At 49.0% G+C, this 17,083-nt stretch overlaps 1 protein-coding gene across 1 annotated transcript in view; it reads right to left on the reverse strand.

Annotated features, from left to right (window-relative positions):
• The window catches only part of LOC149336310 (uncharacterized), a 31,915-nt gene continuing 14,832 nt past the window's right edge, over nucleotides 1–17,083 (reverse strand). The window contains exons 9-11 of the mRNA XM_089554117.1: nucleotides 11,326–11,672; nucleotides 9,412–9,757; nucleotides 1–315 (exon numbers count right to left, since the gene is read on the reverse strand). Of these exons, the coding sequence (XP_089410243.1) occupies nucleotides 1–315; nucleotides 9,412–9,757; nucleotides 11,326–11,672 (1,008 nt within the window). The remainder of the gene's footprint in view (nucleotides 316–9,411; nucleotides 9,758–11,325; nucleotides 11,673–17,083) is intronic.

The raw sequence follows: 17,083 nt of genomic DNA on the forward strand, positions 1-17,083 counted from the left end.
CTAGATGTCCATGACGTCGGTCACGCTGAGGTAAGAGCAGATGCGAGCCTGCAAATCCTTGCCTAGCTTGTCGAATCTGCACCTTCCCCTCGGATGAGGGCGGCAGACTATCTTGGCCTTGACGACGCCCGTGAAGATGAAGTATTTCAGAGCCAGCCTCCTGCGGGCCTCAACGATCTGCTTTCTGGCATGAGCCTCGTCGCATTTGCGCAGGTCCATCAGGACATTCCGCGAGTACTGTAGTGTCTCAAAGGCAAGGGCTTCTTTTTTGTCGTTGGAGCCATTCACAAAATGAACTGCTTGATTGACGAGCCCCTGCGTTTTTCAGAAGATGTAGTTAGGCAGGTTACGTGCGCACAGAACTCAAAACGCCTTTGCACAAAAGCCTGGAATCAGCGATCTGCTGCCAATCGAGTTTCATCGGAATTTACATAATAAAAGGAATCAAGGCACTGCGAGGTATTCTTTTGTAAGCGACTAGACAACCAATTAATTGAACAGCATTTCCTGCGCACACGCGCTCGCATGTATGCAATGAACAAAAACTCCCAACACTTTCGCTTTCTCCGGCTGAATACGTGAGGGGCTATAGCTGTACCCGGTGCCATCCCACCTCGCCAGCGTTTATTCTACCATTGGATAAGTTAAGTGGGATTTACTGCGTGGCAGCCACACGTGCATAATTACCGCTGCCTAGTCCTATTAGCTACAATATTCCGGTTCAAAATCCTGCGATAACCTGTGGTTAGTACCTGGAAGTAAGCTGAGTGTGGCGCAGGCTGAGGTAAGGAGCCTTCTGTTGGCACCCGTCCGAGAACTTTCATTGCGACCTTCACTGACTTTTACTGCGGTGACCTCACTCTTTCATACAGAGCAGAGCATCAAAATTGAATACATGACTATGGAGTTTTGCAACTCGAGCAATGAAAGAGCCCTCATCAATTTTCCTGAGTATATCTGACTCGTAGACCTATGAATATGACGATACACGGCACATTCTTGAAAGTCCCCTAGGCAAACGTGGGCAGCATTCTTCTTAAGAGGCCAAGGTGGGAACGGCTGAGTTACATTGCGGATGGCTACGCCCTTTACTCCGGAGAAAGTGTCTTTTTAAAGCTGCCGCTAGCAAAATCCCCACATTTTTCTTAGGCTTTGATGGGGCAAGAAAAAATTACTGTTGTACAGTCCCGGCATCAAGGCCACCTGGATCCCGTGACTACACCTAACAATCCTCTAGACAACTCCTGATCTCACGACCAAATGAATAATACGGCTGGAGCCCAATTAGATATCCCCAAAGCGACAAGCGGGCAACCGCGGCGCTTAACCAGAGGTGTGAATTTAACTTATACATTTTCAGTTCTCATTACCGGCTGTTTTTTTTTTTCTGGTCAAAGCAATGGCTGGGCAGCGCTCTTCTACAGTGCAGATCATCCATGTCCTTAAAAGCGTACATGCATGGCCGCGATGGTAGGATGAAAGTCTCTTCAATGCTTTAAAAAACGAACTAGGCACTGTGGGATAATCATGGTGCCTTATTCGGCTTGGTATAAGAAGAAGTAGTAGGGGTTGTTGAGCTGTGCATTTGATAATGCACGGAATTATAATTTTCGATTGCAAATAACGCGTGCAAAAAGCTCATACATGCGACAATACACTTCCTTGTCATACGTGATCTGTTAGGGGCTTTGAGAGAAGGCCGCTTAGAGAAAGAGCGGAGCTCCAGGGCGAGAAGGGCTTTCGGCTGAAAAACTGCTTTCGCGCGCTCCCCAAGGATGGCGCTGCGGTCCTACACTCACGCATGTAAAAGGCCGGCCGCAGGGCCTTCATGCCCTTTCCCCCTCTGGCAGGCAGATGTATACACGCTCGCCGAGTATAAGAACGCGCTGCATATACATTCTTGTCAGGCCTGCGTCTCGTCGTGTCCGCGTACGCGTCTGCATCGTCCTGGATTTCAATGCCGCCACCGTCACAGCTGCTTAAGCCGAGCAATGGAGCCTGTGTTAGGCCCGTAAACATTTCATGCTTACTCTACTCTCGGTTACGGGAGAGGCGCAATATTTTAATCGATGATTATGGCATCATTTCAAATGCTAGTGCAAAAATACTTTTCATGCTATATCTAGAAGCTTGGTAGATTCGAATTCTTGAATAACCTCGAATTCTCAAAAAACCGTTACAGCTTCCCTTTAAAGAACCACTGGTGGTCGAAATAACTCCTCACTACGGCGTCCCCATGGCCTGAGTCGATTTGGGACGTTAAACGCTCTTAAACCAAACTAAACTGTCTTTCGTCTATTTCCTGCTGTACCACCCACAGCTATCCAACTCGACCAGCTATCCATACGTCTACGGATTAAACCGAGTAGACGTGCGGACTCAGGCGTTCATTCTTCAGTTGAAGGATGAAATTTCAGCTCCGCATTAAGGGTAAGATTGATGGCTTTATTGAGTTAATGCCTACCTAAGCAGTATTGATCATTCTCTATTTTACATTCATAAATAGCTGGGAGTCCTCATACCACTCCTGTCGCATCGGTGCAGCGTTTAAGCGTTGCACCGCTGCCCTGCGATAGGAGGTGCTATCACCGGTGGGGATTGTGGGACCCATGTTGCTCTTCTAGAGCAACCTCTCGCGACGAGCCATTAACTGCCAAGTTTGCACACAACCGAATGGGCAGCTTGTGATGACACCACAAGGTTACGTGACGTAGGTGGAGGGACGGCCTCGTCTTATTGGCTGCAGCACGCCCAACGCTCCCCAGAAACTAACCCGACTTTATCCGAGTTACTTCGAAAGCACAAGATATGATTCTTGCTCGGAGTTGATACGTTTGGAGTAATACTTTCGGACTAAAAAGGTGATAGCCTAGGTAGAACGCATGACCATGTAGAGTTGTACAGGGCCTGTCATGTGAAAAAGATCCCAGGAAAGACATAGAATCCGACAGGGCCCTCATCTCTTGGAGACAACAAACCCAACGTCTGCAGCTTTGTGTCTTGATACACTGGCTGACGATGAAGATGGGACTGAGTGGCAAAACATTCGTTTAAAGATCATTAAGATGAAGATAGCCTCTAATGCGTACACGGTTAGAGACGCATGGGAAAAGATGCTCCTACATTTATTTTAGAAAGACCGAAAAAGTTCAAAGGAAATAAATGACCTAGCAAAAGAAGGCAGGCCACTGTGGGCGGCGCAGAAGAACACGAAGAACCAATTTCGATTACCTCGGAGCCTTTGACATGCGCCGACTTATTATAGCACACGAGAACGTTTGCACTCGGTTTACTTTAAAGTGCCGCCTCAGCAAACAGGATTCGATCCCGTTAATAGTGCTCAACAGTTGGGCAGTATGACCACACAGGCACCAGTGTAAACAGCGGATAGATAGAGCTGCGTGCTTAGGCATCCGACTTTAGTGGCGTTTAACATTAGAAGAGGAGGAGGAGGAGGGGATGCGACGGGGTGAGGTCAATATCTTCCTACATTGGGCTCGCCCAGGCCTCGGCGAAGTGACTGAAATTTTTTTTGCGCGGCGGAGTAAGTTGGTTGTGCCTGTGCCATCTGCACCAATAAAGGCCCAAGAAAAAATCGATGTAAAATAAAAGCATTCGGGAGGCTTAAAGTTCTTTTTCGGTTTGCCACTAACCGAAGCAGAAAACGCTCAATATACATAGTATGCACTGAGGCCGTTGGCTGCACACTGAACTATTTTTCTCATGAATCAAAGTTCACAGATGACTCCTAGATACACGTCCAATTTTTTGACTATCGTGGAAGAGAGAGCTGCAAGACGATTTCGTGCGCTACTATCAGACCTTCTGACCCGTAGTGAGGGACGCCTCTAGCTTGAAGAAGATGTAGCCTGGGACCGAAACTTGCCACCGTATAAGGACATGGCTGAGGTCGGCGCTGCGTTGTTTTGAAGCTATATGCGTGCGACTACCTCGTTCTGTCTCGACCTCCTAACATCTCCAGTCCTAACGTTGAACGAGCAGTTTCGAAGTTGGTTGCTGTCAACAAAAGCATGCTAACAGAACCGAGTCAAAAAGGTGAACGAGCCACCTATTACAACCAACTGTGCACAGTACGTCTACAAATGAGGATGAAAAGGAATATAACTTTTGCATCCATTCCCCCTCTTCTAAACTTTAATTTTTTTTAACCGACAAATACCGCTTTTATAGAATTTGCGCCGTAAAACTAGCCGAAAAACAGCAATTTCACAAAAACGATATAAACGCCGAGAAACAAGACAATTTTGGTCATATATAAGCATCGGAAAGTTCACCGCCTACATGTAGCTAACGAAAATGTGCTCTGGCATTCCTATAGGAGACTCCGACATACTTGGCATGTGCTCAGAACTGCACTACGTTTCCCTCTAGGAACAAGGCCTTGTCCCTCTTGTTTGACACTCACCTACTTCACACTAAAAGATTTTTAGCGGTGTGGTTTCGCTGACAGCGCCGTAATGCATTGAGGGCGCTCATGACGGCTTTGTGTGCCAGTCATTTTGACTCCAGTCTTCAGCTCTGCCGCCCCATCATTCGCAGCTGAACACCATGAAAAACGGACACTGCCAGACACCAGTCTACTTCGAAGAGCTAGTGCTAGTGTCAAGGAGGGCAGTTGCGGTGGTCCCATACTACGTAGATTACCGCTATGTATCATCTGTACAGTTTGCTGCGCAGACCCTTCCTCACCCTGAACTGACCAAACCCGCAATTCTTGGTTATGGTGCTCGGCTGCTGACCCAAAAGACGCGGTTCGATCCCGGCCGGGGCGGCAGAATTTCTTTGGAGGAGAAATTCTAGAGGCCCGTGTACTGTGCGATGTCAGTGCACGTTAAAGAACCCCAGTGTCACAAAATTCCGCGCATTTTAGAAACAAACAAAGAAAAACCGCCGCGCGCAAGGCGTTTCGCCGGCGCGAGCCCAACGGGAGAGAGGGAAAGCCCCCGCCGAGCTCGTGCCTCTCTTTCCACCGCCACGGCGTGCGCCGAAGGAATGAGTCATCCACGCCGATTACTCTCGAACATGCGAGTCGGTTCTTCTGCTGACCGGAGGAAAAGGGCGTAGCCTTGCGAGCACTAAGTCACGTCCCCCTCCTCTGCACTCGGACGTCGGCTACGCCGCCACGACGGCGCCACGCTAGAACACGCTGGAACCTTCGCGAAACGACTCCTGACTTTAACCAATGAGGACACGCGGCCGGCGAGAGAAAGGAAGGGAAACTACACGGGAGATACTGCGTGTATGTGCGCGCCTCCTTTGGCGCGTAGAACAGACGTGAGAGCGAGCCTATAAAAGAAGGACGCTGACAGCTATCAGTCAGTCCGGACCGCCGTTTAAGCTTCATCGAAGCGCGCCTGTTCGACTCCCGGGAAAACACCACTCGGCCAGCATCGGACCAACGAGGCAACGTTCGCCAGTCTGCGGGACGGCATCGTCATGGAACTCTGGTCGTCGGACTGCCGCAGTGCCCGGTGAACAAATAGTGTTTTGCCTGTTTACCTCTCTCTCCTGTTTTAGTGCACTTTAGGTGTAATATTTCCTTTGAATTGTATTCTCTCTCGAGTTTGACTTTGCACGAGTTGCATTGTGTTGCTAATCACTTTGTCTTTGTACTAGTGTTTGTGAAACCCTCTGTATCGTCTCAATTGCTGTATAAACTTTGTTTTGTTTTGTGAACCTTTGGCTCCGTCCCATTCTCTAGCTTGCGACCAGCGAAAGCTGGGCACCGAACACCCAAAAACCCTCTTGTCACTTGGTGGCTGGTCTCCGCTGAGTTTGCCACGCTGAGTCGAGGGCATCTCCTTCGAGTCCGAGACCGCTACCCCCACACGCTCTAAGGGTGTCTGGGAGCTTCCCACGTAAACGTGCGCGAAGTCTGGGTGACAATATATTCTGGCGTCCGCGACAGGACGTTTGGTGTTTGCAAGCACAGAGAACGGAGAAAGAGTCGGAAGGCGTTTACGAGTCATAAACAAGTATTAGCAGCAGAGCGATATTTTGAGGTGCCGCGCTGAAGCGGTTAGTGAGGTTCACCTTGTAGAGGTATCCATTGCCTTGAATGTAGAGTCGGTCTCCAACTATGAGCTTTAAGGAGCTAAAGGAGCTAATAGAGGTCGGTCTCCAGATGGGGATGACAGGAGCCGAACTGCGAGAATGGGTGGACCAGGAAAGAGACAGAGCTCGAGAAGAGAGGGAAAGAGAATGGCAGAGACAAGCAGAAGAGAGAAAGAAAGACAGCGCGCTAGAGAAGCCGCTGAGAAAGAGAGGCAAAAGAAACGTGAAGAAGAAGAGAGGGAACGACAAAGGCGCGAAGAAGCGGCCGAAAAAGCTTTTGAAATAGAAATGGCAATCATTCAGAAGAAGCTTGCTGAAATTCGGCGTTTGAGGAACGTCAGGGATCCAGTGTAGCCTAACCCCGGAGAGGGCGGGTGGAAGACTAACGAGTCTAATTTGTTGACAACCACGGAAGAGGTTGTAACTAGCTCCATTAGTCAGAATGAGGTTGTGGAACAGGCTGTTCCTGCAACTGAAAGCACAGAGAGTGAAGAACAGACCGGAGTGTCGCTTCCTCAGGAAAGTAAAAGTGTCGCCACTGCTGAGGTAGTAGGCACTGAAGTAAAGGCCAACCTGACGCTACAGTCAGAGAGAACCCTAGGGCTGCCTCCTGAGGACGAAGAAACAGTTTGGATCCCTATGGAGGAGTCCGAGTGCAACGCGTCTGAGTCGTGCAGTGCAGACCACGAGAAAGAGTGGTTAAGGGGCACTGAGTGTGAAAGCTCATACGTTGTAATAACGGAGGAGAGCGCACTCAGTGAAGACCCGGAAGCCGTTCCGAGTGAACAATCGAGCAGCGAGGAGGGCTTTCCCGAAGAGGAAGGCGAGGAAATTTGTGCCTCGGAGGAAGGAGACAGTGCAGTACAAGGAATGGAGCACCACTGCACTGAAACTAACGAGCTCAGGAAAGCGTCAGAGAAAGCTGAGGAAGCAACACTGAGCGAAAGTGAGGAGAATAAGTCATCAACGGCAAATGAGCCATGCTCAGAATGCCCCTCACAAGAGAGGCTCCAAAAGAAGAAAAAGGATTTGGAAGAAGAAAGCTCAGCCCTCGAAGAACAAAAGAGAGCTGAACCAGTGGCTGCATCGCGAGAGAACAACTCGGATGACGCAATCGTCAGTGAACCGTGCCCAGCCCAAAGGAGAATTCGGAAGAAAGTAAAAAGAAATGAGTCGGACACCACCAAAGCAGGTAAAGCCGAAAAGCAGAAGCCCTGGAGAAAATTCAGGAAGAAAGTGAACAGAGACAGAACCAAGCTGAAGACAGCTGAGTCGAGTCCAAGTGAAATGCGGGAACATCGCAGCAAAGTGAGAAAAAAGTTCACACGAACGAGCCCAGCGTTCAACAAGGACTCAGTCTGGAGGCGCAAACGCAAACAGAAGGGCGCACGCCAAGAAGGAAAGCACGAGAAGTGGAGCCGTCATATGCGAACAGGCGTTAAATTAGTTTGTAGCCGACGCGCTAACCACAGGAAAAGAGGAAGAGCTCGAAGTCTGGGCACAAAACCAGATAGGAGTACGAGTAGGAAGCGGAGCCAAAACCGCGTTCTGAAGAGAAGCCTCAACACAAGGCGAAAGAAGAGCAGAGCTCGCGACAGAAAGAAAATTCAGAGTCACGTGCGTAAGAGAACTAAAAGCGCGACTCAAACCTTCAGCGAAACAATACTGTTTCGAGCCCGCTAGGTAGGCCAAACTTGGAAGTATAGGCGAAAGTGTGCCCTGTATTTGCGTGCTCCATGTTTGTAGCCTTGTGTTAATGTACTGCCCAATCGCGGCGGGTTTTTGTGTATTATGAAAATTGCATTGAGTTATGTATGTGAAAACATCATGGTGTTGATGTATATATTTTCACATATAGTTTGTGAGCGCATGCATGTGCGCGCGAATTGTACCGCCGAAATGCGGCGTGTGTTGAAGTGTTGTGAAGTTTTGAAGTGCAACCTGTCTATTGCACTGGGTTATGTATGTGAAAGCATCAAGGTATTGATGTATGTATTTTGGCATTCGCCAATGACTTTGTGGGCGCATGCATGAGCGCGCGAATTTTGTGTTCTGTGAATATTGTTACGCAATATTCTTAAAGGAAGGGGCAGTGTCACAAAATTCCGCGCATTTTAGAAACAAAGAAAAACCGCCGCGCGCACGGCGTCTCGCCGGCGCGAGCCCAACGGGAGAGAGGGAAAGCCCCCGCCAAGCGCGTGCCTCTCTTTCCACCGCCACGGCGTGCGCCGAAGGAATGAGTCATCCACGCCGTTTACTCTCGAACATGCGAGTCGGTTCTTCTGCTGACCGGAGGAAAAGGGCGTAGCCTTGCGTGCACTAAGTCACGTCCCCCTCCTCTGCACTCGGACGTCGGCTACGCCGCCACGACGGCGCCACGCTAGAACACGCTGGAACCTTCGCGAAACGACTCCTGATTTAACCAATTAGGACGCGCGGCCGGCGAGAGAAAGGAAGGGAAACTACACGGGAGATACTGCGTGTATGTGCGCGCCTACTTTGGCGCGTAGAACAGACGTGATAGCGAGCCTATAAAAGAAGGACGCTGACAGCTATCAGTCAGTCCGGACCGCCGTTTAAGCTTCATCGAAGCGCGCCCGTTCGACTCCCGGGAAAACACCACTCGGCCAGCATCGGACCAACGAGGCAACGTTCGCCAGTCTGCGGGACGGCATCGTCATGGAACTCTGGTCGTCGGACTGCCGCAGTGCCCGGTGAACAAATAGTGTTTTGCCTGTTTACCTCTCTCTCCTGTTTTAGTGCACTTTAGGTGTAATATTTCCTTTGAATTGTATTCTCTCTCGAGTTTGACTTTGCACGAGTTGCATTGTGTTGCTAATCACTTTGTCTTTGTACTAGTGTTTGTGAAACCCTCTGTATCATCTCAATTGCTGTATAAACTTTGTTTTGTTTTGTGAACCTTTGGCTCCGACCCATTCTCTGGCTTGCGACCAGCGAAAGCTGGGCACCGAACACCCAAAAACCTCTTGTCACTTGCTGGCTAGTCTCCGCTGAGTTTGCCACGCTGAGTCGAGGGCATCTCCTTCGAGTCCGAGACCGCTACCCCCACACGCTCTAAGGGTGTCTGGGAGCTTCCCACTAAAAGTGCGCGAAGTGTGGGTGACACCCAGGTGGTCAAAATTTCCGGAGCCCTCCACTACGGCGTCTCTCATAGCCTCAGTTGCTTTGGGACGTTAAACCTCATAAACCAAACCAAACCAAACCAATTCTTTGAATGAAAATCTTGTCTCAACCTTAAGCATTCGGTTCACTCCAAGAATATTTTACCCCGAAACAGGTGAAAGAGTTCTTGAGGCAAGCGAAACAACCACTCACCCTGTTGCGCCTCAGGGCGTCCAAGATGACGTAATCTGAGGCACGGTTGCCATCTTGAAGATTAATATCCACGTTGGTGAGAAAACGGTTGCGAGGTACGGCCTCCTTGAGTTCTCGGCAGACGGTACGAAGCTGTGGGAATCCGGCGGAGTCTTCCTTGTCCAGTACCACTAAAATATTGGTTAGCATGCGGTTCTGCTCCACCAGTCGGGCCAGAGCCTTGGCTGACCTCTTCCTGAACGTAGCCTTGTGTATCTCGAGGTCAGAGACGCTTCGATTCTGCTCCAGTGAACGCAGCACGCTGACGATGCTGTTTTCAGGACAGTTTAGGAACAGTCTCAACTGCCTGCATGGAACAAACGGGAGACGCTTTGAACGTGTACACGATAAACTAGCGGCACTAACTTCGAGAAGCATAGCACTGCCGTGGGCGAGTAATTATTGCCAGCGAAACACCAGCGAAATCACAACAGAAGAAAGAACTTATAAATGATACCAGTCACTAACAGATTCAAGGCCGTCAAGAAATTTTCTCTTGACTTAAGCCGTCGAGTGGCATATGAGACAAGTTTTCGCTCAACGAAAAAAGCTTTAGAATGCCAAATAAAAAGTTATCCTCAATTTCCGTTCTTTGGTGTTTTCCACCCTTCTGAGTTTACGTTTTTTTTTGCTTCATACTTCAGTCTGAGCAAATATCGGAGCAGATTCAATCCATCTTCTCTTGTCCAGGAATTCAAGCTGTTTACTGGACTAGAATTATACATGCGGATTCGCTGAATACAATCGCTGTTATTATAGTTTAGAGTTGGAAAGCAAGGAATTCTAGGTGGCGTTGACGTAACATCACGCCTGCTCCCACGAACGATGCAAGACATTTTGCAGGCAGGATCGTCACTCCCCGAGTGCTCCCTCCCTATAAAGTTACTGATAAATGAGCGCCTGCCAGACGCCGACGAACTTCCAGTGCACAGTCGACTTCCCACTGAAACCGTGCGAAGTCTTTCTCTTATATATTTTTCAACTGTACCTAGGATGAAGAACACCGCTAATACAGTTGGGTCACCTCCAATGTACGTAAAGATGGAAAGATAGGTTGGGCGAGAAAAAGGCTAACAAGTGAGAATTAGACGGCACGGAACCTACTACTATAGTTTGTTCGAAGAATAAGCAAGTTTACTTACTTGTACCAGAAAAAGCTCAGATTGCAAACTAACGGAGATATGAGAAAACAACGCGTCTTCGAGGAAACCAACTTCGCTATTGTAAATTCGTATCGATGTTTCAGTGATAAAGCCTCTAGCTCTTGATAAAATACGCTTCGACAAGTTATCTTGCTGTTTTCTTTTTGCAAACACTTTCGCATAATCTTGTTTTCTTTTAATAAACACTTGCATTTGTGTGCTAGCAGTGTTTCGATATGTGATGTTGCTCCTGGTTTTGAACGGACCTCTTATGCCGATATGTCTATCCTAGCTACAGGCTGTATCAGTGAAGCGTCGATCGGACTTTATATTATTGAAGTACGTTCCTTCGAAGGCACGCTGTCGTGGCTGCCCCTTTTTCTCACATCTGCTTTTGATACCGTTCTGAGCCTGTGCTGGCAAAACTAACCTTGCTTGTTCTTCAAATAAACCTCTTTACGCTCGTATCGTGTTCTCCTGACTTCTGTAGGTCTTTATTGCTCGAAGTTTCCATCGTTATGAACCAGTTTTCCCGACAACGTTTACTGCTCAACTTGCGTTGGCGTCCCGCCATATCTCCAGCCGCTCCAGTGATCCTCAGTGAAGCGAGGGAGAGATGCGAGTCTAATGCGGCTTGGGTCAATGCGCGCTGTAGGGGCGAGTCATGGCCGTGATATCGTTCGAAACCAACGGTTGCGGAGGCATTCAAAAAAAAAAAACAAACGGTGCCCACCTGACGGACTTGGTCTTCCTGAGTGCATCGACTAACTGTTCGACGAGAGAGTCATCCACAGTGCTGCTGCAATGAATGCACACTGAAGTAACGTTCGTGCCGGTAACCAGTGGTTCCAGGAGGATGGCTGCTTCTTCTGCAGTGCGCGTGCCCAGATCCAAAAGGTAGTTAGAGATTCCGAACAATCCTCCGCCTTGCGATATACATAACGGGTGCAGGTCGTAGCAGTTCACTTGGACGCGTGACGGGACATCGATCTCTCGGAGGATGTTGAATAGTGTCGATAGAACGAACTGCGGCAGCCAGCCGCTCAAGTCCAAGGCCATCGTCTCCAGCGTAGAGTTCACCTGGTCATGAAAAGCATTTATTACCGGACTTTGTGGAAGGCAAAGCGGTAAAGAGTGGACACGCTCATGCATTGCGGTAGGATTAGAGGGGGATCCGAAAGTGAGAGACAGACTATTTCGGCAATTTGAAACTATAGATAGACCACTACGCGGTTTTCATCATCGTCATCGTCATCATCATCAACCTTACTACTCCTACTGCAGGGCAAAGGCCTCTCCCATGTCTCTCGAATTAACCCTGTCCTTCGCCAGTTGCGGCCACCGTATTCCCGCAAATTTCTTAATCTCATCCGCCCACCTAACTTTCTGCCGCCACCTGTGTCTTCTCTTGGTATCCACTGCGTTACCCTTAAACACCAGCGGTTATCTTTCCTTCGCATTACATGCCCTGCCCAAGCCCACTTCTTCCTCTTGATTTCAACTAGGATGTCATTAACGCGCGTTTGTTCTCTCACCCATTCCGCCCGCTTCCGATCTCTTAACGTTACACCTATCATTTTTCCTTCCATAGCTCGCTGCGTTGTCCTTAACTTAAGCTGAACCCTCTTTGTTAGCCTCCACGTTTCTGCCCCATAGGTAAGTACCAGTAAGATACAGCTGTTGTATACTTTTCTCTTGAGGGATATTGGTAAACTGCCATTCATGATCTGAGAGAACCTGCCATATGCGCTCCACCCCATTGTTATTCTTCTAGTTATTTCCCTCTCATGATCCGGATCTGCGGCCACTACCTGCCCTAAATAGACATCCTCTTACTACTATGGCTTTTTTATTAATTAAGTTATCTGTAACAAAACTATATTTTACGCTGAAAAGTGGCCGTTCAGTTGTGTACGTGAAACAAGGCTTTACACAATTTTGAGGGATAAGCTTTTTGAGTCGGAAGAGCGCTTTTTTTTTGACATAGTATTGTCAGAGGCGTAGCACATCAGACCACAGCTAAGACGTGCTAACTCACTGGCTAAGTAGCTAATATGGAATTGTTAACTTTTTAGCTATTACTATAACGCTCCTTCATTTTGAGAGCCGTTTAACCGACCGGAATTGATATCCACATCGGTGTTAAAAACTTCGAAAAATCGGTTACCGTCCCCGCTGCGACCCAATATATTTTGGCTACATTGCACCAAAATGCATTCGTTTCCAAGAAGATTGCAGGCAAAGCAACCTCTCCAGTGCGCATAACTCATCGAAATAGCCAAAACTTGTTGGGCCACAGCGCTGAGGGTAAGCACTTTTTTTAAATTCTAAAAAATATGGAATTTACATACTGTGGGCTCCACTGCTCTCAATAATAAACTAGCAGGAATAGTTAAAATGTAGACTATCCAGTACTTGTTAACCAGCCTCATAGTTAGCATCTCTTAGCTCTATTCTTATGCACTACACCGCTGAAAATGTTATACCAAAAGAAATAACGCTTCTAAATCAAAAACCCAATTTTTAAAAATTCTGTAATATTTTAGTTAAGGCACCATGGATATGTAATAGGAGTACCCCCTTTTTATCAGCTTGGCGATAATTGTTCCGCCCGTTTTTTTTCACATTTTGTAAGTTCTCGTTATTCACTGTTCGCCGGCTAAAGGGTTTCAAGGGTTTCTTGTACCCTACGGTTTCTTGTATCTTGTACACCATCCATTACAAAACGGAAAAAGAGGGGCGACGGAATAACTTCCAAACGTTGGGTTTTCCAGTGCACGAAAGCATGTCAAAAGGGGCGAAACTTTCGTCAAGTCACGTTTCTGTGGGGCAGTTTTGTTTGATCGCATCATCAGGCGCACATAATCTCTGATCTGCAGCGACACGTTCGGTCGGTTTTAATACGCACTTTTCCCGAAAGACACTAGCCGTACACACTTTCATCTTTATATAGGCACATTTCAGGTAGGTGTATTTCATCTAGTCATTTCTCTAGACATATCTCATGTAAGCTAAAGAAATTTTCCAAAGCGCTGCGTAGGTGCCGTCATATTGTCACGTTGTAGTGACGGCAATCCAGCAGTCAGGAAGACAGCAATAAGGCTTTGAAACGAAGCTCTTTATTTGGGCTGACTTGCGCCCACAAAAGAACTGAATCACTCGGCGGCGGCGTAAGCAACAACCGTGCTCGTCAGTCGTCGAACTACGAAAGCCCGCTGCTCGCGGCATCGTTCAATTTAAAGCCGGCAAGGAAACTTCGAGATAACAGGTCGAGATCATTTAGATTAATCTAGAAACACGTAGATGCAGCTGTTCATGGCTGTGAACAATCGAGATTAGTCCGGTCGCTTCTCGCGTCACGAACAAAAATGATAACACCCCTTTTCTGCGGCCTTGCACGAACGAAAGGACGCTACAATGATACGTGGCATTACCCCCCTCCCAAAGAAGCATCGTCTCGATGCTTTAAAATGAAAATAAACACGGAGAATGCAAACTTCGAGTCCTTTAGAGTTCATAATATGGCTTCAGGCGTACGACATGTACGACTTCCGGGCGTGTGCGGCGTCGCTGAGATGCTGTCGTGCCGTCGGGGATGACTTCATAGTCGAGGTCACCGATGCGACGGAGAAACCTGTACGGGCCAAAGTAGCGTCGCAGCAAATTTTCACTCAATCCACGGTGGCGAACTGGCGTCCATATCCAAACACGATCACCTGGCTTGTAATGCGTGTCTCGTCGGCGCAGATTGTAGCGTCGGGCGTCGGTGTGCTGCTGGTCTTGAATGCGAAGCCACGCAAGTTTTCGGGCTTCCTCGGAGCGATGAAGGTAGGCGGCGACGTCGAGGTTGTCTTCGTCGGAAACGTGCGGAAGCATTGCGTCGAGTGTTGTCGTGGGCTTCCTGCCGTATAACAGCTGGAATGGGGTAAACCTGGTTGTCTCCTGGACGGCAGTATTATAGGCGAAGATCACGTAGGGCAGAATAGAGTCCCACGTCTTGTGTTCGGCGTCGATGTACTACATGGAGAGCATGTCTGCGATGGAATTGTTCAGATGCTCTGTGCGTCCGTTGGATTGTGGATGATAGGCAGTTGTCCTCCGATGGCTTGTCTGGCTGTAGTTTAAAATGGCTTGCGTCAGCTCCGCTGTAAATGCCGTTCCTCTGCCCGTGATGAGCACTTCGGGGGCGCCGTGTCGCAGGAGAATTTGGGTCGACAAAAAATTTTGCAACTTCTGTTGCGGTACCACTAGGCAACGCTTTTGCTTCGGCGTAGTGGGTCATGTAGTTCGTGGCCACGATGATCCACTTGTTACCTGATGAGGAAGTCGAAAAGGGGCCGAGGAGGTGCATCCCCATTTGCTGAAAGGGCTTAGTTGGCGGTGGTATGGGGTTCAGGAGTCCGGCTGGTCTAGTTGGAGGCGTTTTGTGTCTCTGACACTAACGGCACGTTTTCACGTAATGGGAAACGTCGGTAGCTAGCCGCGGCCAATAGTACTTCTCCTGTATACGGTGCAACGTGCGAGCAATCCCGAGATGCCCTGCAGTCGGCTCATCATGATATGCCGGCATAATTTCTTGCCTGAGACTTTTGGGCACGACAAGAAGATGCACTGTCCTGTTGGGCGCGAAGTTCTTCTTCAGGAGGACATTATTGTGAAGGACGAAGGACGACAGTTGGCGCTTGAACCCTCGGGGTGGCGATGCGGTCTTGCCTTTCAGATAATCAACTAGGCTTTGCAACTCAGGATCCGAGCGCTGCTGCTGCGCAAAACTGCTGGCGCTTAACGGTCCTAAGAAAGCGTCGCCGTCTTCCTCTTCCGGTGCTGCGTCGACGGGGGCTCGCGACAAGCAGTCTGCGTCGGAATGCTTGCGGCCAGATTTGTAGACTACAGTTACGTCGAATTCCTGAAGACGCAGGCTCCAACGAGCAATGCGGCCGGAGGGATCTTTCAAATTGGCTAGCCAGCACAGAGCATGGTGATCGCTCACAACCTTGAATAGTCGTCCGTACAGGTAGGGGCGAAATTTCGACGTGGCCCAAATAATGGCGAGACATTCTTTCTCGGCCGTCGAATAGTTGGCTTCTGCTTTCGACAGTGCACGGCTAGCGTACGCGATAACATTTTCCTCTCCACCATTTTTCTGAACGAGCACCGCTCCTAAGCCCACACTGCTTGCATTGGTATGGAGTTCGGTTTCGGCGTTTTCATTAAAGTGCCCGAGCACAGGAGGGGACTGTAAGCGGCGCTTTAGCTCTTTGAAAGCTTCCTCTTGCGGCATTTCCCATTTAAAAGGCACGTCCGCCTTCGTACGCTGGGTCAAAGGCTCAGCGATGCGCGAAAAGTTCTTGACGAATCGCCGGTAATAAGCGCACAATCCAAGAAATCTGCGTATAGCTTTCTTGTCATTAGGCTGTGGAAACTCTGTGATCGCAGCTGTCTTCTGATGGTCTGGGCGAACTCCATCCTTGCCTACGACGTTACCAAGGAACAGCAGCTCCTCGTAGGCGAAGTGGCACTTCTCTGGTTTCAGTGTTAGGCCTGAAGACTTGATTGTTTCCAGCACTGTCCGAAGCCTTCTGAAGTGGTCTTCAAAGCTTGTGGAGAAGACAACAACGTCATCTAAGTAGACTAGACAAATTTGCCACTTCAAGCCTGCGAGCACCGTATTCATTACTCGCTGGAACGTTGCTGGGGCAGAGCAGAGGCCGAATGGCATCACCTTGAACTCGAAGAGTGCGTGTGGTGTGATGAACGCCGTCTTTTCGCGATCTCTTTCGTCGACTTCAATTTGCCAGTAGCCGTTCTTCAGGTCCATCGATGAGAAGTACTTAGCGTTGCACAGCCGGTCCAGTGTATCGTCGATGCGGGGGAGGGGGTAGACATCCTTCTTCGTAATGCTGTTCAGGCGGCGGTAATCGACGCAAAAGCGAAGGGTGCCGTCTCTCTTTTTCACTAGGACGACTGGTGCTGCCCACGGGCTCCTCGATGGCTGAATGACGTGGTCACGAAGCATTTCCTCAACTTGCTTGCGGATAGCTTGGCGTTCTAGCGACGATACGCGGTAGGGGCTCTGTCGCAGTGGTTGGGCGTGTTCGTCTCTGAAAATGCGGTGCTTGGCAAGCCGGGTTCGTCGCACATTCGATGCTGATGAGAAGCAATCGCTGTACTTTTGAAGAAGACTGCGTATTTGGTCTTGTCTGCTCCGTGGTAATGCTGGGTTGATATCAAACGTCGGTTGATGGCGTTGATCAGATGGTTCTACGGGTTGGACGGGGAGGGCAAATTTGTCTCTGATGTCTGCCAGCTCGTCGAGGAAAGCGATCGTCGTACCTCTGTTTAGATGCCGGTATTCTTCCATGAAGTGGGTTAGCAACACCTGGGCTTGGCCATTTCGGATTTGGGCGACTCCCCTTGCGACGGCCAGTCCTAGATCCAGGAGTAGCTGGGTGTTCCCCTCGATGACGCCTTCGGCAGTTTCGATGTCTCCA

This window comes from Amblyomma mixtum, chromosome 7 (genome assembly GCF_055824585.1).
Source record: "Amblyomma mixtum isolate Tamu chromosome 7, ASM5582458v1, whole genome shotgun sequence".
NCBI classification, from domain to species: Eukaryota; Metazoa; Arthropoda; class Arachnida; order Ixodida; family Ixodidae; genus Amblyomma; species Amblyomma mixtum.